Raw genomic sequence first — 26,297 nt, forward strand, 5'->3', positions numbered from 1 at the left:
ACATTTGATATAAGCACATTGGTATAATTTAACTTATATTTTAATTACTTTTTACATACTAAATTACTTTAAACTTAAAATATAATAATTTTAAAATCGATCAAAATGATTTATAAACTTTCAAACAATTTTTCAAATGTAAAGTTGGATTTGAAACCAAAATAATTATTTAGATTTTAATCCATAAAAATTCAATCTATTATTTAAAATATAAATTTGGATTTTTAAAAATTATTTGTCGTCCAAAAAGAATATATGAAGAGAGAATAACTAGGGCGCGTTTGGGAGACAAAGTTCAAAACCCTGCAACTCTTTGGCCTCTGCCAATGTCAAACCCAGAAACGAGAAACGCGAATTGTGGATGATTGGTGATCAAAGGAAGAGAAAGCAACAATGTTTGGTGCCAGAAATCTTCAAAAACATTGCTTCAAACCCCTTTCCTCTCTGTTTCAACTTCAATCGTACCTTCTTTTCCCTCTATCTCTCTCTATTTACTAGCAAATGCTTAAACCCCTTTTGCTCTCTCACATCAAAGTTCTCATCTTTACTTCACTGGCCAACAAATTCTCTCGCTTTGATTTTAATCAATTTGTGTGAACTTTACTTATTTTGATTTAACAGAGAATAAAAATCTCTTTTTTTTTTCTAATTATTTTATGTACACTGATGCTATTTTATCAGAAATCACTCTATGTTTTGTGTTTGTGTGTTTTAAGGAAAAGGGGTTGATTGTGATTTGTGTTTATTCAGAAATGTTGTGCCTTTAGCTCACACGCCTGAGTGCAGCAACATTGTTAAAGTTGAAGAGGCATGCCATGGAGTTGGTTTGTATTGTTATGTTAAGCAGTTGAATCTTTTGAATGGATCATTGTTGTCCCGAGCAATGTCAACTTCCAAAGGAAGGAGTATGCGCAGTAAGGTGGAGAGGCGAATGCAGAAAGAGTCTGGGAAGACTTTGAGGGAGATTCGGAGGGCGAAAAAGTTGAAGAAGAAACTCATGACTGAGGAGGAGAGGCTCATTTACAATCTCAAAAGAGTGTGTTCTCCAACTGCCTTTTCATTAACTGTTTTTTTGGAGTTTAATTTGTGATTCTTGTTTTGAGTTCATCTAATGTTATGTGCTGGAACAAGTGTCTGAGATTTGTGTTAAAAAAATAATTATATGGTTTCTGAATGTAGATGTCTTCCTCAATCTTTTATTCCAACTCTGAAGGTCTTAGACTATTTAACAAAAATTGAAAAAAAATGAAAAACGAAAATATTCATGTACATTGTTTCTAAGTGAAAGTGGTATAGAGAATTGGCTTATAACATGAGATATCTAAACTTAGGTTTCTGAGTAAAATGGGGCATCTCAACAGTTTTCATGATTGCTGCTTATAACATTTTCTTAATGAAATTCAGCTGATTGTTTGAAAATTAATGAAGCCAAGGTGCCTCAAGGAAGTAAGCATTTGAGATGAGAGACCTATATGTTTGAAAGAGAGGAGGGGGTGCTACTTAAGATTCTTCTTGTTCTTCATTTAAGGCATTGAATCTTCCCAATCAACTTTAACTTGTTTCGTCTTGGTTATTTCTCTAGCTTTGATTGTTTAGCTATTAGCACATATACTGATAATCATGAAATGCAAAATTTCAAATCATGATACGTTTTTAACTTAATGTTGTTGTAAGTGCTTGTTATATAAACATTTGGTTAAATCTTATTCTCCTACCTTCCAACTTTTGTAGGCCAAGAAGAAAGTGGCATTGCTTCTGCAAAAGCTCAAGAAGTATGACCTACCAGATCTGCCTCCTCCTCGGCATGATCCAGAGCTCTTTACACCTGAACAGCTTCAGGCATTTAAAAAAATTGGATTCCGGAATAAGAACTATGTCCCAGTCGGTGTTCGTGGTGTCTTTGGAGGGGTTGTGCAAAATATGCATCTCCATTGGAAGTTTCATGAGACTGTGCAAGTTTGTTGTGACAATTTCCCCAAGGAAAAAATAAAAGAAATGGCTTCAATGCTTGCTAGATTGAGTGGGGGGATTGTTATAAACGTTCATAATGTGAAAACAATCATTATGTTCCGTGGAAGAAATTATCGTCAACCCAAAAATTTGATACCTATTAACACCCTTACAAAGAGGAAGGTAAGCTTGCAATTATATATTCCTTATTTGACTGCATCACTCTCTGTATATAAACAGTAGCGATTCTTTGCCTGTAGTGGATCTCCATCAGCTTGCCTAAGGCTATACCTCAGAATCATGATCTGTGATGTTTATGGGCCAATATTGTTCATTATAATGCAAAAAAATATTATATTTGCCTGTTTATTGTAGCTGTGTTGGTAAACTTACTCCCGCTTACAAAAAATATCCCTAGAAGAATGTAAGGGAAGAAAGTTAAAGACAGTTTGTTAGTGACTAACCAAATTAAATGCTTTTGTTTTATTGATTATGCTTACATGACAGCTTTTATGAAAATATAGCTATTATGGTTAGGCTTAACTGCTTTAACTTGCTTGGTCTTTTTTTATCTTCCTTGTTTTGAAAAATCATTATTTTTGCCCCTAGCTATTTACATACTATTCAAAGAAGTTGATATTTGAGGAGGTAATGTCTTTGTTCTTGTCATTGCACACAGGCTCTATTCAAGGCCAGATTTGAGCAGGCTCTTGAATCTCAGAAGCTAAACATAAAGAAAATAGAACAGCAGCTTCGACGGATGGGAGTAAATCCTGAGGATCCAGCTGCCATGGCTAGCATCCAGAGAGTTGCTTCCACATTCTTCAATGCCATCGACAAGAAAGAAGGAAGTCCTTATGTCTTCCGTGAAGGTAAGCAGTCAATAATAGAACCTGCTGAAGGTTTGGAAGAGTCAGAGCCTACTGTTGATAGTGATCAGGAAGAGCTTGATCGATTCATTGCTGAGATAGAGGATGCAGCAGATAAAGAGTATGAAGTTGAAGAGGCAAAAGAAAAAGAAGAGTTTGGTAGAATTAGATACTGGAACAGAGAAGAATATGGTGGAAGATACAGAAGCTCAGATGTTTCTAGAAACGATGACCATGATGTTGAGGCTAGCGGCTCAAGGGTTTGGCAGAGTAGGCAACCCAAGCGTTACGCTATGGATAGTGATGATGAAGAGAATGCTCATTTTGACAATGATGATGATGATGGTGAAGATGATGAGTGGCGTTTCAATAATATTGATGATGCTAATGATCTTGACAGAAATTCTAATGGATCTGAGGGAAGTAGAGGAAGGTTCAAGGAAAGTAGGAGGAAGAGAGAAAAGCAGAATAATCCTGAAATGGGACAACACCGAGATAACACAAGTTCAAATAGACATGCTGGAGCCAAATTTAGGAGCAATGTGAGCATGGAAGATTCGGAGTCAGAAGGCATGTTCAGTGATGTTGAAAATGCAATGTGGGAGTCTGAGGACGATGAGAATAATCACTCAGGACATTTGAGAAAGTCCAGTGACAATAACTACAAGAGTAGTAGCAGTGATGATGAGTATACACATCAAGCAATGAGAAACGAGCGTGGTGTGAAGGGTCATAAGGGTAAGGTTGGTGATTCTGCTCAACATTATAATAGTTTTGGTGCACCAAAGAGTTTGAGAGGTAAGCACGGAGTTAACAAAGTTGATTCTGAATCCATAGATGAATTTAGCGGTTCAGAAAACTGGCTGTGCCCTTCAGATGCTGAAGAGGACACTAGGGATGAAGGAGACTACCCTACAAAACAAAATAGTAATGTGATCAAAAGTGATATACCTAAGAGGAGAACACCAAAACAGGCAGATGAGGCTTGGGACAGTGATTAGTCCAGTAAATGCAAGACCTCATTGCATTGGTATTTTTTAGGTCGTTTATTCCTGCACTCAAACAAGTATCAGTCTATACTCTCTTTTAAACCTAGAAGGTTAGTTCAGAATGCAAAGTCTATTCCAAAATGCATGGGAGGTCTCACAAGAAAATTGTGGAGATCAGGAAGAAACACCCAATGATTGGTCCAAACAGAATCTTGAAATGAACCCCAATGCACAATGCAGCCCTTTTATTCAGTTCTCACAGGGTATCTTTTTCTCACCACTGTCACATGTTATCTGCATAAATCCTCAAGTAATTGCTAGCCTACTACTCATGTGATGTATGTGGCTTATTCTTGGTGGTGTTTGAAGCCTCAGACTTTGACTATCTGAAGAAGAATATTGTTTTATAGCATTTTTTTATTGAGTTAATCAATTGGAATTGAAAGAGATGAGGGGTATGTTTATTTATTGAAAGCTACACATCAATATAGGTCTTAAGCTGTCTCATGGAAGAAGAAAATAATGTAAAAATAATGTAACTCAAAATCAATCTCTAAATTTTAGTTCTGGAAAGTTAAATGGAAAACCTTTTTATATAAGCTAAGTATACTAATTAACTTTAATATGTTTCTAGTTTTAGAGATAATTTGGTTTTAATCTCTGAAATTTATAATTGATTCTCTAATCATTGTATTTGAAAAAGAAAATATGATGGAGGCATTCAATGAAAGGGCAGAGAACATAATTGAATAATGATGGTGTTTTTAGACACACCTTTTCAACCTAATCCGTGCTCCTAATAAAAATGTACTGTTCAATGTACCTGTCACACCATGCAATGCAGTCATCATCTGCTGTACATTTTCTACAGAGTCATGAAGTCTACCTAAAGTGTATTAGTTTCTCAACGAAGGATGTTTCATTTAATTCTATTCTTACTATATTGATTATGCGTGACGTATACTTTTGGTTCTTAAGACTTTTCAGAAACTTGTTCTTTTATTTTAAAATCAAACAAAATTAGTTTGTTTTTTCTTTTATCAATTTTGCCACTTGAATTCTTAAGTGGTCCTTTTTTAGAAGTACATTGTAAACCAAATTGACTTTTCAACTATATTATGGTATGTACAAATGGGAATGCTCACTTGACCTTTCTTTGTAGAAGACATAAAAGTTAACTACTATTATAATAATAATAATAATTAGTAGTAGTGATTTTTCATATAAACCAAAACCAAAATATCAAGGACACAATCAAAATTTACTTATTTTACAAAATCTAAAATCATCAAAATCCATATAAAACCAATGTATAATATATCTTGTAAGAGACTTCTATCTTTATCAAATCTCCACTAAAATATGTAAATTTAAAAATATCAGGATGAAAAATGAACATAAGATTTTTCAATGAAAGAGAAAATGTTTATAATTTGAAAACCAAAGGAAACACTCAACTTGCTCAAAATAGAATTTGAGATATTTTTTAAGTAATGATCTACCACAGAATTTGGTTGGAAGAAATGAAAAACCTTTAGGTGTGAAAGAAATACTGATAATGTAGCATAGAAGACTTGACTCATTCACTAAAACCAAGTTTATGAGTTAGATGTTCATTACAATTTACAATACAAACACATTGAGATTGAGACTGAGATAGTGGTGGATATAGGACAGTTGTGATGCTAATTTGTCCACTAATAATCAATTTGGGCGGTGGAAAGAAAACTTACCTAGCTCAAATGCATCATCCCCTTCACATATTTTTCAAATTCTTAAATACCTTTTATTCATGCCAAGCACAAATATTTTCATTAGACTTTTTAACCAAAAATCAATTTCATAATATAAAAAAAATCAGGATATTTTAAATTCGGTAAGAACAAGATAAAGATTGATGAAATTAATACAAGAATTGGTTTAATACTGAGTCATTTATCAGTCAAAATGCAGGCTATGTATGATACCCTTTTCGGCTGTTTTTCTTCAGCAGTTGGAAGCTCTAGTAAACTATGCCAAGGAAAGGATTGTTGAAGAGTCAAACACATAATTAAATTGACAGTTGAAAAAGTAACCATTTTGTGTCCATCTTAATCTTAAGAGCTGTTTTGGAGTCTTGGGTGGTGGTGGGGACTCAGATGGCTTCCTCCAAGTCTTTGGAAAAATGAAAGAAAAAATAAAACGTCAATTTCCTAGGAAAATTATCCAACCATTGGCACAGCTCAGCCAAGTCAATGAAGTCCACTCAGTATAAAAAATTCAGGGCTTGTTCACAAAAAAGAAAAGAAATAAAATTAGCCACAAGAAAATCTATGGAAAAGGTTTTGATGCCTTATTGTTGGATGAGTTTGATTGCATAACAAGAGTTGGACAAAAAGAATTGCAACAGTTTAATAAAATCATCATGGCCAATTCTAAAGTGCAGCACACCTTATCTTGCACTGTTTATGGTTTAATCAGTATAGTTCAATTGAATTTAGATGCAGAGTTAAGGGGCTAAACTTACCACCTTGTTATCATTAGAAATTAAAAAAGCCACACAAAACAAGTACAGTGCAGAATAGGAGTATACATAAAGTATGGGGAAATGGAAATACATCAAAATTTAATTGTAGAAATAACTAAAACTAGTGATGAGACATTTAACAAAAGTGGTAAGAATTATGTGAACATAACCCAGTCTAATCATCAGAAAAGATTGGGAATGTCTTTCTACTATATTAAACAAATGGGGGGGGGGGGGGGGACAAGCTACAAAGTTTGCCAAAAGATGCAACACTATTTCCCACACAAGAACCTCCTCACTCGAGAATTTCAATGTCAAATTATAAGACCCCAACAGGTTTTTCCATATACTCCTCCAAAGAAAGGCCTGCATTTGCTTGGCATAAAGGTGTGTTGTACCATGAACACACCACAATTGAGTCATCCAACACTGCTCCTTTGGGTGTTATATCAGAAGATTTTGTATTCTAACATGCTCAGCCACTTTCTCTTCTGCAGTTACCAGGCAACAAGAACTTGTACTTCTCTGCAGTATTCAACAAATATGATGGAAGATGAACTGCTGAATAAGAATGGGGAATAGGTCCCATCTTCCCAATAATCTCCTTGAATGTATACTCTTCAGGGAGCATGTCAAATAGGTCAGCCCCTTTGCAAATCACATCCTGAATCCTGTCACGGTTCAAGTAATGTGCAAACCTCACCCGATCATTATGGCTGTAAGCTTTCATCTTGAACACGAATTCACTTATACGGCGAAAACAGAAGCTACAATGCCAGCCAGCATCTGATAACAACACATCACCCTGCCTATAGTGCGCATAACATGTCTTGCCAGTTTGGTATCTATGAACTGATGCTCTCCAACTTTGGTTGTCAAGAAAGAACTCAAAAGAGTACAAGTAGTTCCTCATTTGAAGATGGAGAATAGAAGGGATATCATTGCACCACCTCAAGAGGTTAATGGTGTGAGCACTGGGAATCTCATCAACATCAGACATTATCAAGAGATCATCATCTTCTATTCCTGCTGTCCTGAGAAGCCTGTCCAAGGCCACTCTTTGGTAGGCCTCTTCAACAAAAGGATTCTCACCTTTCATAAATCTTCCTCCAATCACCCCATATGTCAACCGAGACTCGACAAACCCAAACTTGTCCCTGTTGTTTGCGAAAATCAAAGGTTTGGGAATTCCTGTAAAAGTTGAGTTTGATTCCAGGATGACATAATGTGTCACATATGGATACAGTTCTTTCCAGCGAATGGTAAGGATGTCAACTTCATTGTTAAACAAAACCGCGTCAAAGACTCTTCTCGGTGAGTCACGAATTCCCCAACCATGAAGCCTGCACAAAGTCTCCATCGACACATTCTCATGATAATAGTGAGGGATTTCATGGAAGGACTTCGGAGGAGACTCCCAAAGGGGTCTCAGAAAATATGAGATTTTCAATCCATGAAAATACACAAAGAAGATTCCCATTGGAACAACCACAAACAGAAAAATGCAGGTCTTGAAATCCAACCCTCGCAAAATGCAACGAAGTCTTGACATGCCCAATGCTGCACGAGTTTCCTGCTGCACAGAAAACAAAACCACTCCCAAGTTAATTCATTGCTCAAATACCTTACATGCATCACAGCACAACCAGTATCAAGCAGTAGCAGCCCATGAAAATCCGTCCAATCATCCCCACAAGCACATGTTAGACAAAGACATTTCATGGCAACAGTTAAAAAACCACACCCTGGTACTATTTCATCTTCTCTTGAAAATAGGATCTGGAAAACCCCCAGAAAATGGAATATAAAAAAAGATAGAACACACAAAAAAACAAAGTTAGGAAAAGCACAGAAATTTCAGTTCCCAATATTTTTTTTCCTGAGCAAAGGGGAACCAAATGAAGCAGGGGGCAATACAATTAGCGGGTTTGAAAAGGGCAAAAGATCCAATTCCAAAAACTCAAACTTGAACAGAATCCATGTTCCAAAAGAATGCTGGATAAAAAAACCTACACATGAAACTTCAAAAACTAGACAACCAAGAGAAATTGCATGTCCATAACCAATCCAAATACACACAAAGGGTCACATGGAGGAACAAAGTGAAAGAAACACTGAAAATTCACCAAAAAATTAAGTTTTTTTGATTGGGAAGGAAAAACAAAAAACACACCAGCCCACAATTTCATTATTTTTTATAACATAAAAAATGGGAAATGAAAAGCATCATGCTTGAAGTTTCCATTTTAGTATTAAAATGAGAAGAAAATCTGAAGTAACCATTTCCATTCCAAAACTGAAAGTGGTGAAAGAGAGAGAGAGAGAGTGCAAGTACCTGGTTACAAACATCTCCACATATGTCATCACTTTTCTTGGAATTGTAATAACCTTCAGACATGGTGAATGAAAGAAGAACAAAAGAAGAAGAAGAAGAAGAAAAACAAAAGGAGAATTTATGGAGTTGAATACAATGTTTGAGGCCTTTGGAGTTGAAGTGTGTTGTTTTTGTGTGACTCTGAGTTTCTCAAGCCTCACAAACACAGTACTGTGCAAAACATAACGTCAGTTACATTTATAGCATAGCCGTTTTCTTTTTTTTTCTATTTTTTTTTTTTCTGCACCATTTTTTCTTTTATTTATTTTTTATGACAGTTTTTATTTATTTATTTATTTATTTATTTCTAAATAAAACTTTAATTTCTTTCCAACTTTTAACCCCTACTTTTATTAATGTTAATAGTCTTTTCCTTTTTAATGGTCTTTTTTTAAGAAAAGTATGTACCTATATGTTACTTTTTAAATATTTTAAGATAATTAATTTTTAATTATATCCTTAACTTAATTAATAGGAAGAAAGAAAAGTAATTATGATTAAAGATAAAAAATTTAATAACACATAAATGTACATTTGAACAAAAAAAATCCAAAGAAATGCAATAAGTATCTCATTTAAAATTATATTAAAAATAAAAAACTTAAAAGAGAGATATTTTCATATTCTTTTTTTGTCTTCGAATTTAAAATTTGAATTTTGCTCACAATTTTTAAAAGATAGATATTTATTTAATTTTGAAGATTCCACGAAGGAAGGAGGGAAAGGGATCTTAGTGGGTCCATTTTTTACAATTTTTTATTTTTGTTATACAGTGGAAAATAAGATAAAAAATAATTAATTTCAAAAGTATATGTAAATGATTAAAATTTTAAAAAATAATTGATTTGGATTATTATGTGATTATTAATTAAATTTTAATATTAACATATGATTTAGATTCATTTATAGTATTAATTTAAGGTCATTATTTGTTTGAAACCACAAAAATAAATAAACACATTTTATAGGTAGTATATTCTTTCCCTTTTTTCTTTTATTCTTCTCATTTCTTTCATTTTTATTCTCTTAGAAAAAATAAATGCTTCTTTTATTTATGTGCCTATCATCTATATTTATCTTTTTTCAAAAAATAATAAATCAATAAATAAATACAGATATTAAGAAAACGATATAATCTTTTTTCCAAAAAATAATAAATCAATAAATAAATACAGATATTAAGAAAACGATGTAATATTTTTCAAAAAATAATAAATAAATACAGATATTAAGAAAACGATATAATCTTTTTTCCAAAAAATAATAAATCAATAAATAAATACAGATATTAAGAAAACGATGTAATATTTTTTCAAAAAATAATAAATAAATACAGATATTGAGAAAACGATATGTAATTAATCAATATATATATATATATAATATTAAGAAATAGTCTTGCAACTTCCAACAATAACAATAGTGATGTTTTTTTTAAAAGCAATTATTTAAGAAAAAAAACTAATAAAAATTATTATATAAAATTAATATGAAAAAATAATTTTTTTATTTAAAAAGATAAGTCAATCTTATTAAAAAAATTATTGGGGAGTGTAAGAAAATGGAATAGTAAATATATAATTTGTAACATTTTTAATTTTTTTTATCTTTCACCTTTGTTACCTTTGTGTGTGTTTTTATTGAGTGAAAAAAAAAAAGAATTGTTGGTAGAAATTGACTTTACTAAAAAGAAAAGAGCCAAAACCTAATTAACATAAAATTCCAACACACGGAAATTTCCCTTTCATACCCTTTGAACCATTCAAAAGTTCTTCCCATTAGATGAGTTCAAAAGATAAGAGGAAATGTTTTACCATAAATCAAATCAAATGCTACAATAAAATACTAGATTTGCATTCTTTTTGTCCTTTCACAATTCCTTTAGTTATGGTAACTTTTTTTCAATCTTCTATTCAAAAAATAATGTAATTTAAATATAATTTAACCTTATAAAAATGTGAGATTTGTATTCATTTATATACTATAAAAGGTCATAATGATATGGAGTTTCCGACACAACTTACATTGAGACTACCAACTCGTGTATGAGACTATATATTATGGATAATCCAACAACAGTTTGATAGCAGGTGGCCTGATAAGTCCACAATTTCTTTAGTTATGGTAAAACTTAAAAAAATGACGGTGGTATAGCTACAAATGGAGCAAAACACAGAAAAGGAAGTTACTTTATGCACCTTATAATATCTTGACGCATCTCCACGAATGATCGAATTGACAAAAGTATCCTTATTAGAATATATACAATTTAACCTATCGTATTTTCTTACTTTAAACACCCCATTCTGAAGAAAGAAAGTTGTTTCTTCCCTTTCTTGGGTTTCTTAGTTGTTATTGTTCCGACTGTTTTTTCCTGCACCTCTATATGTTCTTCTCTCATTTCCAAAAATGTTCATATTTCTAAAAATATTTCTCTGTAATATTTTGGATTACGTAATCTGAAAGTATTTTTTTAAATTCGTAATTAGCTTCCGAATTACATAATCTGAAAGCCTTTTTTTAGATGTATGATTAGTTTATGAATTATATAATATGAAAGTTTTTTTTTAACTTTCGTATTATGTAATCTGGAAGTTCTTTTTCAAATACGTATTTGGATTATATAATCCGGAAGGTACTCTGTGGAGGTGGTACAAAAAGGATAAAAATGTATTTTCACATTTTGTATGGCGTGACAAAAGAACATATGGAGGTGCAGGAAGAAACAGTCTATTGTTCCTGCTTCTATTTTCCACTTTTCTTTCTTTTTCTTTGTTTTTTTTTATAAAATGCTTTCATATTAGGTATCACTATGCTAACTTTCTTTTTCTCGGTTAAGGTATGTATTTTATTTATTTATTTATTTTATGTTTTTTGTTGTTTGTATTTTTAGATTGAATGATTTATAAATTTTTTGGATGGTAGAATCAATGTTATAATTATAAACCCTTCAATTTGAAACACATCTGAGTTGGATAAATTTAATGGATTACACAATCTAGTAAAAAAATAATGTGTTTCAAACTACACCATCAATAAAATTTAAAAAAATGTTATATATTTCGATTTATTCTCCTCTAATTTTTTTTATTTTTTTTGAACTTCACCATACTCTTAATTATGCTAACCAACATGAATTACTTAATGTATCAATTAAAATATAGAATATAAGAAGAAGTTATGAAGGTACAAAAAGTAATTGCCTACAATAAGTGTTTCAAAATTAAGAAATTAATTTCTGCAACACCATAACTATTCATGCAACTCTGTTGCTGCAGCTAAAAAGACTAAAACACCCTTTTGGTTAACTATATAAAAGTAATCTAATATAAAAGTAATCTTTAGCTAATTCACGTGCCGAAACATAGAACACGTGAAATGTTAATTTTGTCTTTTATTATCACATCTTTTTTTTATATTCATACCTTCTGAATTATAGAGTGAAATTGAATTTTTTAGGTTCAAAAATTCATTCTAAACTTTAAAATTCAGAATACAAAATTGTGTTTTATATTCTATAATCTGAAAATAATTTTTGAACTCAAAAAATTCTTTTTCAATTCTAGTATTTGAATTTAAAACTCTAAAAATGAAAATACAATTTTATATTTTAAATTTTAGAGCTCAAAAAGTGTATGGATTATAAAATTTGAAAATGAAAAAAAAAAATCCTACATCTTTTACTCAAGGGTAATTTTGGAATCTTAAAATTTAAGGTGGGGTAGGAAGAAACTATGGAGGTGGAGGAAGAAATTTGCATGGATTGATTTATTTTCCAGAAACGGCCCATAATGAAACCCAAACCAATAATAGACAAAAAAAAATACAAAATAAGAAATCTGCATCGTCATGTGTCTGTGGCTTTGATGTTGAATTGCGGTAAAAGAAATCACCAATTCTTAGCTTCGGTACATTTCTTCTCTCACTATCACTTTTAGGGTTCTCAATTCCCACAATTTGCAATCTCAATGAGCCAATTGTTTCCGATTGTGATAACTGTGAATTGAATTGGATTTGTTGCCTTTTAAATTTGTTTTTGTTCAAGGATTCTGCGCCATTTTGTGATCTATGAGGATGGATTTGATGTCTGGTTACAAGGTATGATTTGATCTTGAGTACTCTTTTGAATTTGCAAATTTTGTAGCTCGAGATAACGACAGCGTGCAACCCGAGCTAATGTTGATTTATCTCTGTTTAGAAATGAATTAGTTTGGTAATTATTGTGCAGGGGGTTGTTGGGCTTCTTGTTGGCAACGAGAACTCTTCAAACGAAGATAGGTATTTTTTTTTTGTAAATGTTCTAAAAACTGTTTTGCTGTGTTATGCACAGCTCTTCATGTCTGTTTCATGCGGCGTTCTTGAACAAATGTAATTGGAGATTTTCTGCTAGTATCATGTTCTGTTTGTTGATCGGTTCCTTTGCTTACTAGTAAAGTAACTTGCTTCTGCTGAGTAAGGGGTCCTGAAGAATATTCACCTTTTTATAAAAAAAAAAAAAAACTGATTATTATTATGGATTATAGACGTTTTTTTAGATGGGTATCATTGATCCTTGCTGCTTGATCCACATTATTGTTCGTTGAAATCAAAGTTCATTGCTAGTTGACTTGTATCTGCTGCCTTCCTTTTAGTTTTCTTTAGGTTAAATATATCATTTCTGACTATTTAAAATAAGAAACTCTGTCTCTTGAATTTATTTTATAGTTTTCAATTATCATAATGATGAATATCTTTTTAGCAGTCTGTTTGTTTTTTAACTAACTATTATACGGAGTGCCTTATACTTAGTGTGATGTACATTTTCTTTGTCTTATTTGAATAGATATGTTGAGCGCTTGCTTGACCGGATAAGCAATGGTAAATTACCAGATGACAGGAGAAATGCTATTGCTGAGCTTCAGGGTGTTGTCTCAGAAAGTCAACCTTTCCAGTTAGCATTTGGGGCAATGGGTACGTCCTATCTCTCAACCAGTTTTAGTTTTTTCACCCTCTCCCCTGGTTTAATATGTTTGATATTTTTTCAGGCTTTCCTATAATGCTAAGTGTCTTAAAGGAAGAACGCGATGATGTTGAGATGGTGACACAACTTCTTCCTTATCATTTTTATTGTCTAATTGTTTTTTCTGTTTCTTTTTGGTACTAAAGGATCCAGATCATGAAGTCCACTTCTGTAAAGAGGACAACATGAAAAAATGTAAAAAAAGAAAACTATAAAAGTGAAAGTGTGATCTTGTTATTCAATAGTTCAATTATTAAATTCTGAAGTCTTTACTTCAGGACTATCATTTTATGTACCAAATTGGTATTATGGTCAAATGTCAAATTCATCTGTCATATGTAAAGGAGTTTCTGGGCTCATACTTTTGTATTTAGCATAGAGCTTCTTCACTTAACTGAATTGTGGACACTTCTATGAATCAATGTACTGAAATTTATTTTAGTCAGCCTACACAAGGGTTCTATGATATTCTCTTGAGCTCTAGCATTTGTTTTATTTTTTCTAGGATTTTTCATATTTGAAGGTATATTATATTATATTATATATATATATATATATATTTATATTGCCGATGCAGTACTCTTATAGACAACTTACTTTGTTGTGGTATCATGTACTGGCTGTGCTAATCTCATTAATGATGGATACAGTTCAGTTAGATTGTGAAGGTTCTTGATTATGGTTGTTGAATCAAAACTGTTAGTCTTTCTACCGTTCTTTGTTTCTCTATCAGTCCTTCATATTTTAGAGGGATTTTTTCCCTTTAGGTTTGTAACATTTGCTTTTAATATATCAAGTCCCAACAATGTGTTAATTGCAAAGTGTATTCCAACAGGTTCGCGGTGCCCTGGAAACTCTTGTAAGTGCATTGACGCCTATTAATCATGCAAAAGGATCAAGTAATGAAGTTCAGCCAGCTTTGATGAACACTGATTTGCTTTCTAGAGAAGCAGACTGTATCTCGCTTCTCTTAAGTTTGTTGGTAAGAATTTCTTTACTAGAATCAAGGACGTACTCTCAGTTATATCACTGAAAGTTTCCTTCATTTCTGGGCATATGTATATAAATTAAAATATTGTCTTATTTATTTTTTCTTTCGAGTGTACCTTGATAGGAAGAGGATGATTTCTATGTACGGTATTACACTTTGCAAATTTTGACTGCCCTTCTCACCAATTCTCCACAGAGGTATTGGCTTTATAGCTTCCATTTTGGTTTAATCTCAGAACTGATAAATCATCTAGCTCACTGTACCCTTGCTGGCTTCCTCTTCAGGTTACAAGAAGCAATATTGACCATCCCTCGCGGTATAACTCGACTAATGGACATGCTTATGGATCGTGAGGTACAAGACTTCAAAGTTCTAGTAATTTTAGTAACCTTTTCAGAATGAATTGTTGTCTTTTGTCTCATGTACTAAATATATTTGTTTAACATATTCACCGGTAATTAATTGATGGTGCAATCTGTTTGTTTAAATTCTCAATATATACTGTTGGAAATCATCTGATAAGTTTTGTTCACTAATATTTTTTTAAGAGAAAGCCCCAAAGGGGCTAATTCTGTTTGAGAATATTGATACCTGGGACTATTGTTTATACTGGGAAAATGACAAAGGTTTACCTTCCAGGTAATAAGGAACGAGGCATTATTGCTTCTCACTCATCTGACCCGCGAAGCTGAGGTAACTTTTTTTGCTCTAATCGTACTTTTATCTCCACTTCAAATTTTTCCTTTTAAAACTTGTTTTATTGAGTAGTTGTTGTGTGTCATCTAAATGAATTTAATGATTATAGGAGATTCAAAAGATTGTCGTCTTTGAAGGTGCATTTGAGAAGATTTTCAGTATCGTAAGAGAAGAGGGAAATTCTGATGGTGGTGTTGTAGTACAGGTAATAAATGATTACCATGACGATACTTTATTTAATTTGCTGTATAACCTACATGATGAATGATATTAATGCACGATTATGGTCTACTCGAAGCAAGTTGTCAATGATTACGAACATGTACTTGTATTTTTTTCTTTTGGTAAAATCCTTTTTTCATATACATATAAAGAGTGAGTGAGCATACATGCTCCTGCTTCTAAATATTGTGAGAGTCAATAGTTCTTAGAAAGTGGACTATAAGTCTAATTCAACCTCATAAAACTGACTTGTAAGGTGAGATTTTAACCTATTTATATACTATAGTTTGACCATATCCTTAGTCAATGTAAGGTCTCTAACACACCCCTTTAATCCAAGGATGGAGTATCTCGAGCATGGGATTGGATATTTGTAGGTAATCTGATACTGACTTGATAGGCCCAAAAAAACTTGTTTGGATAAGTTTTGATACCATTTTAAAAAGTGGACTTTAACTCTAACTCAATCTCACAAAATTGGTTTGTAAAATGAAGTTTGCATCCACTTAGATACTATAATTTGGCTATATACCTAGTCAATGTGGGATTTTCAACAATAGTGTTTGAAAGCCATTGCTCAAAATAATTTTTATGGACTTTTTTTTTTGTTACCATCACTTGATTACATTTTCAGATTCTTTTTTTGATAACCCATTTTCAGATTCTTTTTTGGGTAACCACATTTTCAGATTTAGATATGGTAAATTAAAACATGAAAAAAAACAAAAATATGCAAAAACGAAATGTAGTCAAAATTGTATTATTTGTCATCTTGTCTTGTTTGTACAAGGCACTGAAATTCCCTCCCAATGTTGACCAAGGCCTTTTTAGATAAATATAGTTCTTATTCATGTAATATATTTTGAGCATGGTGAAGCTTTATATAGCTTTTGGTCTGGATAGTTATTCTTATGTTGCTGTGCAGGATTGTCTTGAGTTGTTGAACAATTTGCTACGTAGCAATTCATCCAATCAGGTTTGTTCGTTCTACTGTGTTTATCCAGTGCTAAACCTGGTTCTAATTTCAACTCTGTATGGTTCAGGTGCTACTAAGAGAGACTGTAGGTCTTGACTCATTGATATTGATTTTAAAGCTGAGAGGAAGTAGTTTCACTTTTAATCAACAAAAGGTTAGATTCTTTCAATTTTTCACTTTAGTTCATGCTATTGGTGAACCCTTATAGCTAACTCTTTTTTATAAATACCATGCCAGTAGACAATCAATCTTCTAAGTGCATTAGAAACCATTAAATTGTTACTAAAGGGAGGTTCTGAGTCTGATCCTGGGAAAGATATGAATAAACAGGCAAATAAAACTACTCTGGTTCAGGTTTGTCATGAACTTAGTCTTGTGATGCTTGCATAAAATAGCAATCTGGTGATCTTATTCTGTGGTTTTGTGGATTTGTTGTAGAAAAAGGTATTGGAACATTTGTTAATATTAGGTGTTGAAAGCCAATGGGTACCTGTTGCCATTCGCTGTGCGGTAAGACAACCTGCCTTTTTCACAACAATGCTCTGATGTATTTATTTCTAACATAAAAAATCTGTAGTAAATAATGTTCAAACACTAACACAGACTAGAATTTTTCTTCATGCTTTCATTATCTTTCATTCCTTACATTACTTGTGACATCTAGATGTGGTTGTATATTGATTAGATGTTGTAAGTAATGAGAAAATTATATTATGCTTATATTTGGCAATAGAAGTTGTTGTTCAAGAGACATTTGTAAAATTAAGCAAAAAACTAGTATTGTTGTCAAAGAATCAGTTGAACTTGGAGTGTAGAGTTACTAAACGGTCTATGCATGATGCATCCACCTCACTTTTGATTCACATGTAGTTTTCAAAGAGCATTTTCTTTTTTTGTTGTAGTAGTAGTTCCATTTCCATTTTAGTTGTGGCATTGTTATTTTTTTGTTCTTGAAATGCTTAGTTTGTGAGAATTTTTTCTGTGTTGTGAAGAAGTACAAAGGGTGCTTGGTTTTATATTTTGCTATTTTTCTCAGGCAATGCAATGTATTGGTGATTTGATTGTTGGAGATTCAAAGAATCGGGACCTTCTTGCAAGCAAAGTTCTCGGAGAGGAGCCCCAAGTTGAACCTGCTCTGAACTCTATACTTAGAATCCTTTTGAGAACATCTAACATGCAAGAGTTCCTTGCTGCTGATTATATGTTCAAAAGCTTTTGTGAGGTTGGTTGTGCATACTTCTTTCTTGATTTATCGCTTACAAAATTCCTCTTCACCACATCCCACCAGTTAATAAATTTTGACTGATGTGTGTTTGCTTTTCACTACATACTTATGGTTTCTGCTCCTCCCTTGATTAATCTTATCTAAAACAGAAAAATGCTGATGGTCAATCTATGTTGGCGTCTACATTAATTCCACAGCCATATTCAGCGAATCATGCATTCCTTGAGGAGGATGTCAGTATGTCTTTTGGCAGGTTTGTTTTGTTGGTGGTGCATTAATGACTCCCTTGCCTTTTGATAATGTGCTATCTTCAGTCAGATTAAAGATTGTTGACTGTTCCTTTTCAGCATGCTATTACAGAGTCTTACTTTGGGTGAAAATGGTGATCTTGAGGTATGTGATATGTATTCGACTACCTATTTGAAATTTGTGTCTATTTCAAATTATATTTTGCATTGCGTGCTAATGCCATTGGGTGGAAATTCTAATAAACTATGGCATTTTTATTTATACAATGGAAGTCAATTGTTGTGACATTTTAACATGATAATTATCTGACATTATATTAAAAATGTAGACTTCTTGCCGAGCTGCTAGTGTTTTATCTCATATATTGAAGGACAATCTCCAATGCAAGGAAAGGGTATGCCAATGTTTCCCACTTACTATATTTTGAGCTATATTTTGCTACTTGTTATGACAGAGTTGAGGACTTCAGTCCATCGGATTTAATCTTTATGCATAAATAATGAGTTTTATAGCTAAACAAATCATCATAAAGAATCAAAGTACTCAATCATAACATGATAAAATTATAATATATGGATTCACTATTATTATAGAACCTATAAAGGCAAGTTCCTACACGGGCATTTGGTATACAATTTCTTCTTCCCTATTAAATGATTGTTTATATTTTTTGCGCTTCACATTCTCAAATATGTCAAAAAGGCTCTAGGACAAGGGTTGTTCTACGAGGACAAGGGAAATACTCGAATGCTTGGGTATTGTGATGCAAATTGGGTTGAATATCCCAGCGATAGGAGATCCACCGTAGGATATCGTGTATTCATCAGAGAGAACATTATCCCTTGGAAGAGTAAGAAACAAAGTGTTGTTGTCTGATCTAGTGCGGAAGCTAAATATAGATCTATGGCCTTGACCCCTTATGAACTTGTGTGGACTAAACAACTCCTTCATGAGTGTTGAAATTTTGTAAAATTAAGCCGACGGAGTTGTATAATCAAACCGTGCTTCATATTGATCTCGATTCAATATCTCATTAGCGAACCAAACAAAGATCGATTGCCATTTTGTTAGGGAGAAGTTGTCGTCCAAGGAACTTAGTATTGAATTTATTAGCTCTGATGATCAACCTGCAAACATTCTAACTAAGTCTTTAAAAGGGTTGATAATTCAATTTATATGTTCCAAGTCTGATGCATACAATTTATATGCTCCAACTTGAGGGGGAGTGTTAAATATTTGTTTATTATTTCTTGTATAGCTTTTATAAAGGTTCCTCTTTTGGATGTATCTAATTTTAGAGTTAAGAGTCATAGGTTGCAGCCTTTTTCTTGTATCGTACTTGTTCTCATCTTTTCATATGTGTGTGTGTTTCTAGTACATCAGCTGAAGTACACTCACTGATTTTTTGGCTATCCTCTAAATTCAAGTTCCCCAAAACCCCCAAAATTTGCTTTTGCTCTATCAAGTGAAAAGAGAGGAGAAAATTATCTAAACCATAGAGATCCTACACTTAGGAACTTCTATAATTATTTTAAATATTGCAGTTGATAATTTGTTATGCATTCAGGACTAAATTTATAGAGAGAAGTTATCATTATATAATATAGCAAGATTAGATGACTAAAGAGTAAAAGGAATTATACAAATAAACTAAACCGTAAGTGTTAAAATTTGATAATCTATTTGACATGCCATAGCTTATTGAAAATTGAGAAATTAACAGGTTTTATTCATTAGCATATAAATATTAGGTAGATTGTTGAATGCATACATTCAATTTGTAAATGCATTTTATGCATGTATGATTTGTTATTCAGAAGTTTGTGGCATGTTCTACCCCAAACGTTTATTTGGGCTAGATGTTGGTTTTTCCACATTTATGTATGTATGAAGTGATATTTAAAAGGAAGTTTTTGAGAAATCTTACGAGAGTAGTTGCAGGTTTTACGAATTGAAATTGAGGCAGCACCCATGCAATCTTTAGGAGCTCCAGAGCCGCTAATGCATCGAATGGTGAAATATTTGGCTATTGCTTCTTCCATGAAATCGCAAGTTGGAAAGTCTAGTACATCAGAAAATTCTTATGTTCAGGCCATTATCTTGAAATTACTGATTACCTGGCTAGCAGACTGCCCCAGTGCAGTGAACTGCTTCCTAGATGCACGCCCCCACCTTACTTATCTTCTTGAGCTGGTATCAAATTTGTCTGAAACAGTGTGTATAAGGGGTTTTGCGGCAGTTGTCTTGGGTGAATGCGTGATATATAACAAATCCACTGACAGTGGAAAAGATGCGTTTGCCATTGTAGATGCAATAAGTCAGAAAATTGGGCTTAGCTCATACTTTTTAAAATTTGATGAGATGCAGAAAAGTTCAATTTTTGTCAGTGTGAAGTCATCCCTGACCTACCAATCATTCACTAGATCTTCAGCATCTAGCATGGTAGATATTGAAGATGTAGATGAAAATGATTTGTCAGAAAAGAAAAATTTGGACCATCCAATTCTCTCTTCAATCTTGGATTCCAACTTTGTGAACCTTGTCAAAAGTTTAGAGGCAGATATTAGAGAACAGATTGTGGAGGTCTTTAGTCGTCCAAAAACGAAGGTGGCAGTAGTGCCAGCAGAATTAGAGCAGAGGAGTGGTGAAAGTGACGGTGAATACATAAAACGGCTGAAGGCTTTTGTTGAGAAACAGTGCTCTGAGATACAGGTGAGTCATGAATCTGTTTTTTTAGGTACTCTACCTGACTTCAATTAGGAAGGTGTAGGTTGAATGTACTAAAATAAACCTTCAAATTCCATTTTCTTAAAATGAGATTCTGGAATTATTTTTAAACGGTATGCACATAATAATATTACCAAGAACATTCTTGTTATTTGCTTACTACTATATACTGGAGCCGGCTTATATCTTTGTGAATTTGTTCAGTTAGTAAGTTTTATGATGGTTTTCACATTAATCCATAATTATGGACTAATAATACCTTGGTATGTTAATTATTACTTTGACATGTTCCCGTCTTGAATAAAAGTGACATCTCATTACAATAGGAAGTATGTAGGATGCAGGAGGCTATGCACTTGCCGCTCTATGTATATGATTTGGTGATTAGTTTTTCATGTCATCATCTCAGGATGTTGTTCATCGAAATGCTACTCTGGCTGAGGACCTGGCAAAGACAGGCAGTACTTTGCAGCCCGAGCAAAGAGTGGGTGGGGCCTCAGACAGAATCCAAATAGAGACACTCCGTAGAGATCTCCAAGAAGCATCTCAAAGATTGGAGAAGCTCAAGGAAGAAAGGGCCAAAGTTGAATCAGAGGCAATACATTATCGGAATTTAGCTGGAAAGATGGAAGCCGATCTAAGGAGTCTGTCTGATGCCTATAATAGTCTTGAGCAATCTAACTTGCAACTGGAGAATGAAGTGAAAGCACTGAAGAAAGAAGGGCACTCAACATTCCCAGATGTGGAAGCAATAAAGTCTGAAGCTAGGGAAGAAGCTCAGAAGGAGAGCGAGGGTGAACTGAATGATCTGCTTGTATGCCTCGGGCAAGAACAAAGCAAGGTAGACAAACTTAGTGCTAGATTGTTGGAGTTGGGAGAGGACGTTGACAAACTACTTGAAGGCATTGGAGATGATGCAGGGGCTGCTGGCGGTGCTGAAGACGAGGAAGACGATGAATAATAGATTTTTATCTCTGCCTCACTTTATACATTTTATGTTGAATTGTACAGTCTAACTCAAAATTTGGAGAACGGATCAGTGCTTATATTCCAAAGTTGGATTTTAAATTATGATTCGTCGAGGACCTGTTTATTGCTGGTTTATTTTGCCATATTCAGGGTGATTTAAATTGTCTCTTCATTTTCTTTTGCCATATTCAGGGTGATTAAGTTGTCTCTTCATTTTCTTTGTTCTATTTTGTACTGTAAACGTATGCAATTTGTGAGAAATAATTTAGAGGACAATATTTTTATTCTTCTAATATATTTAGATGAGAATTCTGTTGTACAATTTGTATGTTCTTAGGAGTTACTATGTATGCTAAAATTATTTTCTATATTCCAGGAAAGTTATGTTAGTGACACAAAGTTCAATATTGGACCAAGCACAAAAATAACTCAACTAGGATATCATAATCTTTTATAGCAACTTCCAAACCCTAAAATTAACTGTTTCCTGTGAGATTGTAGTTCATTTTTATAATTCCATCATATTACCTCCGAACTACTAGATCTTATTAGTGTTTACATGGAGAGATGAAGTAGTACAGTACAATAATATGTTCATAATCACAGGACATAAAATTTGTAGATTTTCCAAACAAAAATGAAAATGTTCCATCTTCCTTTTTCATAAAGTTCAGTGATGGCCGAGAAAGTCAGGAAGGTTGATCGTGAACTTCAGGGCATGGTAATGGCCTACATTGTATCTAGGAGTAGATTGTCTTGACAAGGATTCAAAAACAAAAAGTTGTTTCTGTGCTGTCTTGTCATTGCTCAATAAAGACATGTTCGTAACATAATCTTGTTTCTAAGCAGAAAGTTTCATTGGAACTTCACAGACACATTGCAAAAATTGGTAAGCATTTCAACCCTGGATCCGATGAATAATATTGTAAGAATTGCCATGGCACCAAGCAACTGAATAAGAAGAGGCATCTCTCAATTATTGTAAAGTGGCAAAAATAGATGTCCATATTGCTGAAGCCTTTTTGCTGTGTTATCAGCATCACATTCATGCAGTCATTAGGATAGTGTAAGTCTATGAAAGCCACTATGTGGACAAAGTAGTGCATGTGCATGCACCCAACTAGGTAACTAAGGGCCACAAATCTCCACTAACTGCATTGATCAAGTCAATGAAAGCCATAAAGAACCTTGCGAGGATCCAATTGTCCACTGCAATAGCTTGATGAAACAGTAGAGAGTTCCTGATATCCCATCCACTCTTCTGAGGGCTTCAAGAGAACAGGGGTTTCAATAGCTGCAGAACTCATACATATCATGATCTTGTAATCATCATCTCCCAAATCAGGGATAGCCTTGGCCTTCTTAGCCCAGGGATTCCATACCACTGCAGTCTCATAATTACAACAGATGAGAAATACTGACTTATTTTCTTATTTGTATCAAATGTAGATTAAAAGAACAAAAAAGTGTACATGTGAATGCTAAATAGATACAATGCCATGCAAAACTAACTACCTGCATCTGGCATTCCTTTCTTCTGGAGTACAAAAGTTCTTTTCTTCTCATGGTCTATGATGGCAATTTTATTTGGGCTGTGCAAGTACACTCTGTCAATCTACAAAAGGTAAACCACACATGTCCTTAGAGACCACTTGAAAACATGATTTGGTATCTATTACATATATTCCAGAAATGAGAAAATTTATGAGAAAGATTAGCTTGTAATGTCAATTTTGTTAGCCTGGAAGACGCCTCCAATCAACTGAACGAAATGAGCAGAAGATGATATTATACCTCACCATCAAATGTAAGTGCATCTGCCTGTTCTGTGAATCGTGATCTGTTCATCAGATTGTCAAAGAAATCAAGTGTCTCCAATCCCTCAATGCGCACTTCACTGCAAATTCATTCAATCTCTCTTAGAGTCATAGTTAAGCAAGATCATTCTAGAAGACAGCAATGATGAAATGGAACAATCTAGGCATCATATCAGAACAAAAAGCAGTTAATCTATATGTAAAGATGCACACCTAATATCTGATCCAGATAAATAGTTGCGTAGTGCAAAGGAGAAAGAAAAAGCTTTGTTATCTGTGTTTCTGACTCGTGGAATAAGAATTAGCTTGTCAGCATTGAGAGAGATGCGAAGCCGGAACTCAAAGCTGCAGAAGCAGCAACAGAAGTTAGACATTTAGATATGCAAAAGCAGAGGAAACACTCGAACTTGTAAAATCGACTTATAAGGTGAGATTTGTATCAGTTATATACTATGAAATGTTTTTATCTCTAGTCGACGTGGATGATTCAACTGCACTTCATTTCTTATAAGCACAAACACAGATGATTTCTTATGAGCACAAACACAGATTGATTGAATCCATATATATGTACCTATGGGGTGTCTTTAAGTCAACTTTTGTTGACTTCAATATTAGATCCACAGATGACTGATTGTCCAAGGGAGGAAGAGGTGAAGGATCCCTATCCAATGACCACATCCTGTTTCTTGCAAATCCATGTTGTTCAAGTGAACCAAGATCACCAAACTGAAACAGAAATAGTATTAAAAATGTTGGACTCCAGCAACAGAAATCAAATATGTTTTCACCACCAGTGTGATGAAATGAAACTAACCCGTGCAAAGCAAGCTGATATTCCTCCTTTGATTGCTTTATGCTGTTTCCAGTTAGCCTGTTCAATAGAAAATCACCATTTGCATTGACAATGCATAAATCTATTGCAAGTAAAGGAAACAACATTCAAAAGAATGCATGAAACTCATTCTCACATCCTTATTTTCTTGTAAGAAATTTCAAGTAAAATTAAGCAAAAGACAATAATGAGAATTAAGAAGAAATTTGATCTTCAAACACGATTCAAGGCTGGCAATAAAATAGAGAAACATGAATTCAACTTCAAGAACTAATTTTGCATATCATTGTATTGTAGTGATTCTTATAAATGTTTTTAATATTAAAATAACTATGGATTTTTGAAAGGACATGTTTATATACATTATCGATTAAATATCAAGTAAAACTTATTTAGAAGGCCATTGTCATCTGATCATATACTGTTACTATGATACAAATGTTAATCTTTGTTTTAATTTAATAAAACATATATTTTGAATGATTTCTAATTTGTTGACAATGTAAAAAAACTTGGTTTTACTTGAAGTTTAAACTATTCTTTTTTACCTTACTGCTCATAAACAGAAGTTCTTCCTTCCTGTGATTCTTCCAAGAAACAATCTGCCCTCCATACAGAAGCACCTGAAATCATATATTTCAAACAGTTATAAACTGTTTATAAGTGAAATTACCACTTCCATATAAGATCAATATTGCAAACCATGGCTGATTTATTTAAAACTATATTGATCTTGATCCAATAGTGTTGAATACCATTTTACACTTTACTCAAATGACAAGGATTGTAGCATCTTTACTCAAAAATTCTAAGATTTAGCATTGACTGCATCAGATGATCATTAGTAAGTCCAGAGTTTAAACAATACTCTCAAATATCTTCAGAAAGTATTGCCAATTTAGAGCTTCTATAACTTGTATCTAATTTCTAAAGTTGATAATAAGCTACAAAATTCATAACCAACCTATCAAACATGAGCATAAAATACCATGAAGGGAAAATCCCATTTTCCTACAACAAAATAGACTCTTTAGATCATAGTTACAATAAAAACACAAAAGGTGAAACCAACCTCAGCTGAGGAACCTTTTGGCTCAGTCAATATAATCCTTGGCAATCCATCTCTGTCCTGAAATATATTCAGCGGCATCTGTGTTGGCTTACTGCAACAAAAAACCAGAAAAAGACTTCAGTTTCCATCTCTATTCCACCCACCATATGCAAGCAAAAGAGATATATTACATAAAAGAGTGATCTTTGTGAACCCTTTTGCAACACAAAAAGACCCTTCAGAAAAATGGATGAGATTTGCAGTTTCCAAGGAGAAAAAAGCATGAGGAATAAGAAAGAAACAAGTACCTATTGAGTCCAATGAAAAAAGGAGTTAGCTTACTTTGTTGGCTATCTTTCACTATAATATTATTAAGTGTGTGTGTCAGTTTAGAGTTCCAAGAGACAGAGGCAACAACTCTGCGTTTCTTTAAGAGTCCATGTTAGATTTTCCATGGTATATATATAAGATTATCATGGTTATGAAACCGTGAAGGAGAAAAGAGTGTGGCTGGTTAACGTTGAAGTTGGAGAATATCCAACAGAAATCAACCGTTAGCATCGGATTCTCTGTTGCTTTTGTCTTTTTCAAAGTTAACTATCTGAAATGTTGTGTTCTGGTTGGTCCACCTGGGACACGTGACCAATATTTCTGCCATGTACTGTTAAAGTATAAAAATACTATACTATACGATCATATGAACGGTGGTGCAAATAGCATAAAGTGGACCAAAATCAAATTGATCAAATTGGTGCAAATATCATAATTGTTGCTCACATGTTTCTGTTCAGTGGGAGTTTACTGTTTTGAAGATTTTCATACACAAATAAATCTTAATAAGATATACAACTA

The 26,297-nt window shown here is 33.3% G+C and overlaps 4 protein-coding genes across 8 annotated transcripts; 2 read left to right on the forward strand and 2 right to left on the reverse strand.

The window, feature by feature from the left end:
* The first annotated feature begins 235 nt into the window (after nt 1-235).
* On the forward strand, nt 236-4,255 carry LOC137836654 (CRM-domain containing factor CFM9, mitochondrial). Its single transcript, XM_068645331.1, has 4 exons — nt 236-461; nt 751-1,036; nt 1,732-2,133; nt 2,630-4,255. Exons 1-4 carry the CDS (start codon nt 394-396, stop codon nt 3,818-3,820), a joined length of 1,947 nt encoding a protein of 648 aa, XP_068501432.1. The 5' UTR covers nt 236-393; the 3' UTR covers nt 3,821-4,255.
* A 2,102-nt stretch (nt 4,256-6,357) lies between these two features.
* On the reverse strand, nt 6,358-8,863 carry LOC137836655 (uncharacterized). 2 transcript variants are annotated; one of them, XM_068645332.1, is made up of 2 exons: nt 8,650-8,863; nt 6,358-7,890 (listed from the first exon to the last, which is right to left on the reverse strand). In XM_068645332.1, the coding sequence occupies exons 1-2, from the start codon at nt 8,710-8,712 to the stop codon at nt 6,790-6,792; spliced, it is 1,164 nt and encodes a 387-aa protein (XP_068501433.1). In that variant the 5' UTR covers nt 8,713-8,863; the 3' UTR covers nt 6,358-6,789. The 2 variants fall into 2 exon arrangements, with proteins under 2 accessions (XP_068501433.1, XP_068501434.1); XM_068645333.1 differs by having other exon boundaries at nt 6,358-7,887; nt 8,650-8,861.
* Nucleotides 8,864-12,479: 3,616 nt separating this feature from the next.
* Nucleotides 12,480-21,844, forward strand: LOC137836656 (golgin candidate 6). Of its 3 annotated transcripts, none has more exons than XM_068645334.1 (20): nt 12,480-12,596; nt 12,734-12,786; nt 12,917-12,966; nt 13,511-13,638; nt 13,713-13,765; nt 14,523-14,669; nt 14,802-14,875; nt 14,963-15,032; nt 15,318-15,371; nt 15,484-15,579; nt 16,522-16,572; nt 16,640-16,726; nt 16,813-16,926; nt 17,011-17,082; nt 17,609-17,794; nt 17,947-18,050; nt 18,145-18,190; nt 18,375-18,440; nt 19,988-20,758; nt 21,183-21,844. In XM_068645334.1, exons 2-20 carry the CDS (start codon nt 12,757-12,759, stop codon nt 21,732-21,734), a joined length of 2,751 nt encoding a protein of 916 aa, XP_068501435.1. In that variant the 5' UTR covers nt 12,480-12,596; nt 12,734-12,756; the 3' UTR covers nt 21,735-21,844. The 3 variants fall into 3 exon arrangements, with proteins under 3 accessions (XP_068501435.1, XP_068501438.1, XP_068501437.1); XM_068645337.1 differs by having other exon boundaries at nt 12,546-12,596; nt 13,713-13,882; XM_068645336.1 differs by lacking the exon at nt 12,480-12,596 and having other exon boundaries at nt 12,616-12,786.
* An 850-nt stretch (nt 21,845-22,694) lies between these two features.
* LOC137836659 (putative glucose-6-phosphate 1-epimerase) lies at nt 22,695-26,013 on the reverse strand. 2 transcript variants are annotated; one of them, XM_068645338.1, is made up of 9 exons: nt 25,754-26,013; nt 25,467-25,557; nt 24,943-25,017; nt 24,377-24,433; nt 24,134-24,288; nt 23,773-23,904; nt 23,537-23,639; nt 23,258-23,357; nt 22,695-23,126 (listed from the first exon to the last, which is right to left on the reverse strand). In XM_068645338.1, exons 2-9 carry the CDS (start codon nt 25,542-25,544, stop codon nt 22,909-22,911), a joined length of 918 nt encoding a protein of 305 aa, XP_068501439.1. In that variant the 5' UTR covers nt 25,545-25,557; nt 25,754-26,013; the 3' UTR covers nt 22,695-22,908. The 2 variants fall into 2 exon arrangements, with proteins under 2 accessions (XP_068501439.1, XP_068501440.1); XM_068645339.1 differs by having other exon boundaries at nt 25,637-25,758.
* Between the last annotated feature and the right edge of the window lie 284 nt (nt 26,014-26,297).

The sequence above is a fragment of the Phaseolus vulgaris genome, chromosome 4 (genome assembly GCF_000499845.2).
Source record: "Phaseolus vulgaris cultivar G19833 chromosome 4, P. vulgaris v2.0, whole genome shotgun sequence".
In the NCBI taxonomy this organism is placed as follows: domain Eukaryota; kingdom Viridiplantae; phylum Streptophyta; class Magnoliopsida; order Fabales; family Fabaceae; genus Phaseolus; species Phaseolus vulgaris.

Coding starts and splice junctions, on each gene's coding strand:
- LOC137836654 (XM_068645331.1), top strand. CDS start 394: ATGTTTGGTGCCAGAAATCTTCAAAAACATTGCTTCAAACCCCTTTCC. Junction 462..750: donor TCTCTGTTTCAACTTCAATC/GTACCTTCTTTT, acceptor GTGTTTATTCAG/AAATGTTGTGCCTTTAGCTC. Junction 2,134..2,629: donor ACACCCTTACAAAGAGGAAG/GTAAGCTTGCAA, acceptor CATTGCACACAG/GCTCTATTCAAGGCCAGATT.
- LOC137836655 (XM_068645332.1), bottom strand. CDS start 8,712: ATGTCTGAAGGTTATTACAATTCCAAGAAAAGTGATGACATATGTGGA. Junction 7,891..8,649: donor GTGGAGATGTTTGTAACCAG/GTACTTGCACTC, acceptor TTTTCTGTGCAG/CAGGAAACTCGTGCAGCATT.
- LOC137836659 (XM_068645338.1), bottom strand. CDS start 25,544: ATGCCGCTGAATATATTTCAGGACAGAGATGGATTGCCAAGGATTATA. Junction 23,640..23,772: donor TTATCTGGATCAGATATTAG/GTGTGCATCTTT, acceptor ATGAATTTGCAG/TGAAGTGCGCATTGAGGGAT. Junction 23,127..23,257: donor GAAAGGAATGCCAGATGCAG/GTAGTTAGTTTT, acceptor ATGAGACTGCAG/TGGTATGGAATCCCTGGGCT.
- LOC137836656 (XM_068645334.1), top strand. CDS start 12,757: ATGAGGATGGATTTGATGTCTGGTTACAAG. Junction 17,795..17,946: donor TGTTCAAAAGCTTTTGTGAG/GTTGGTTGTGCA, acceptor TATCTAAAACAG/AAAAATGCTGATGGTCAATC. Junction 18,191..18,374: donor GTGAAAATGGTGATCTTGAG/GTATGTGATATG, acceptor TTAAAAATGTAG/ACTTCTTGCCGAGCTGCTAG.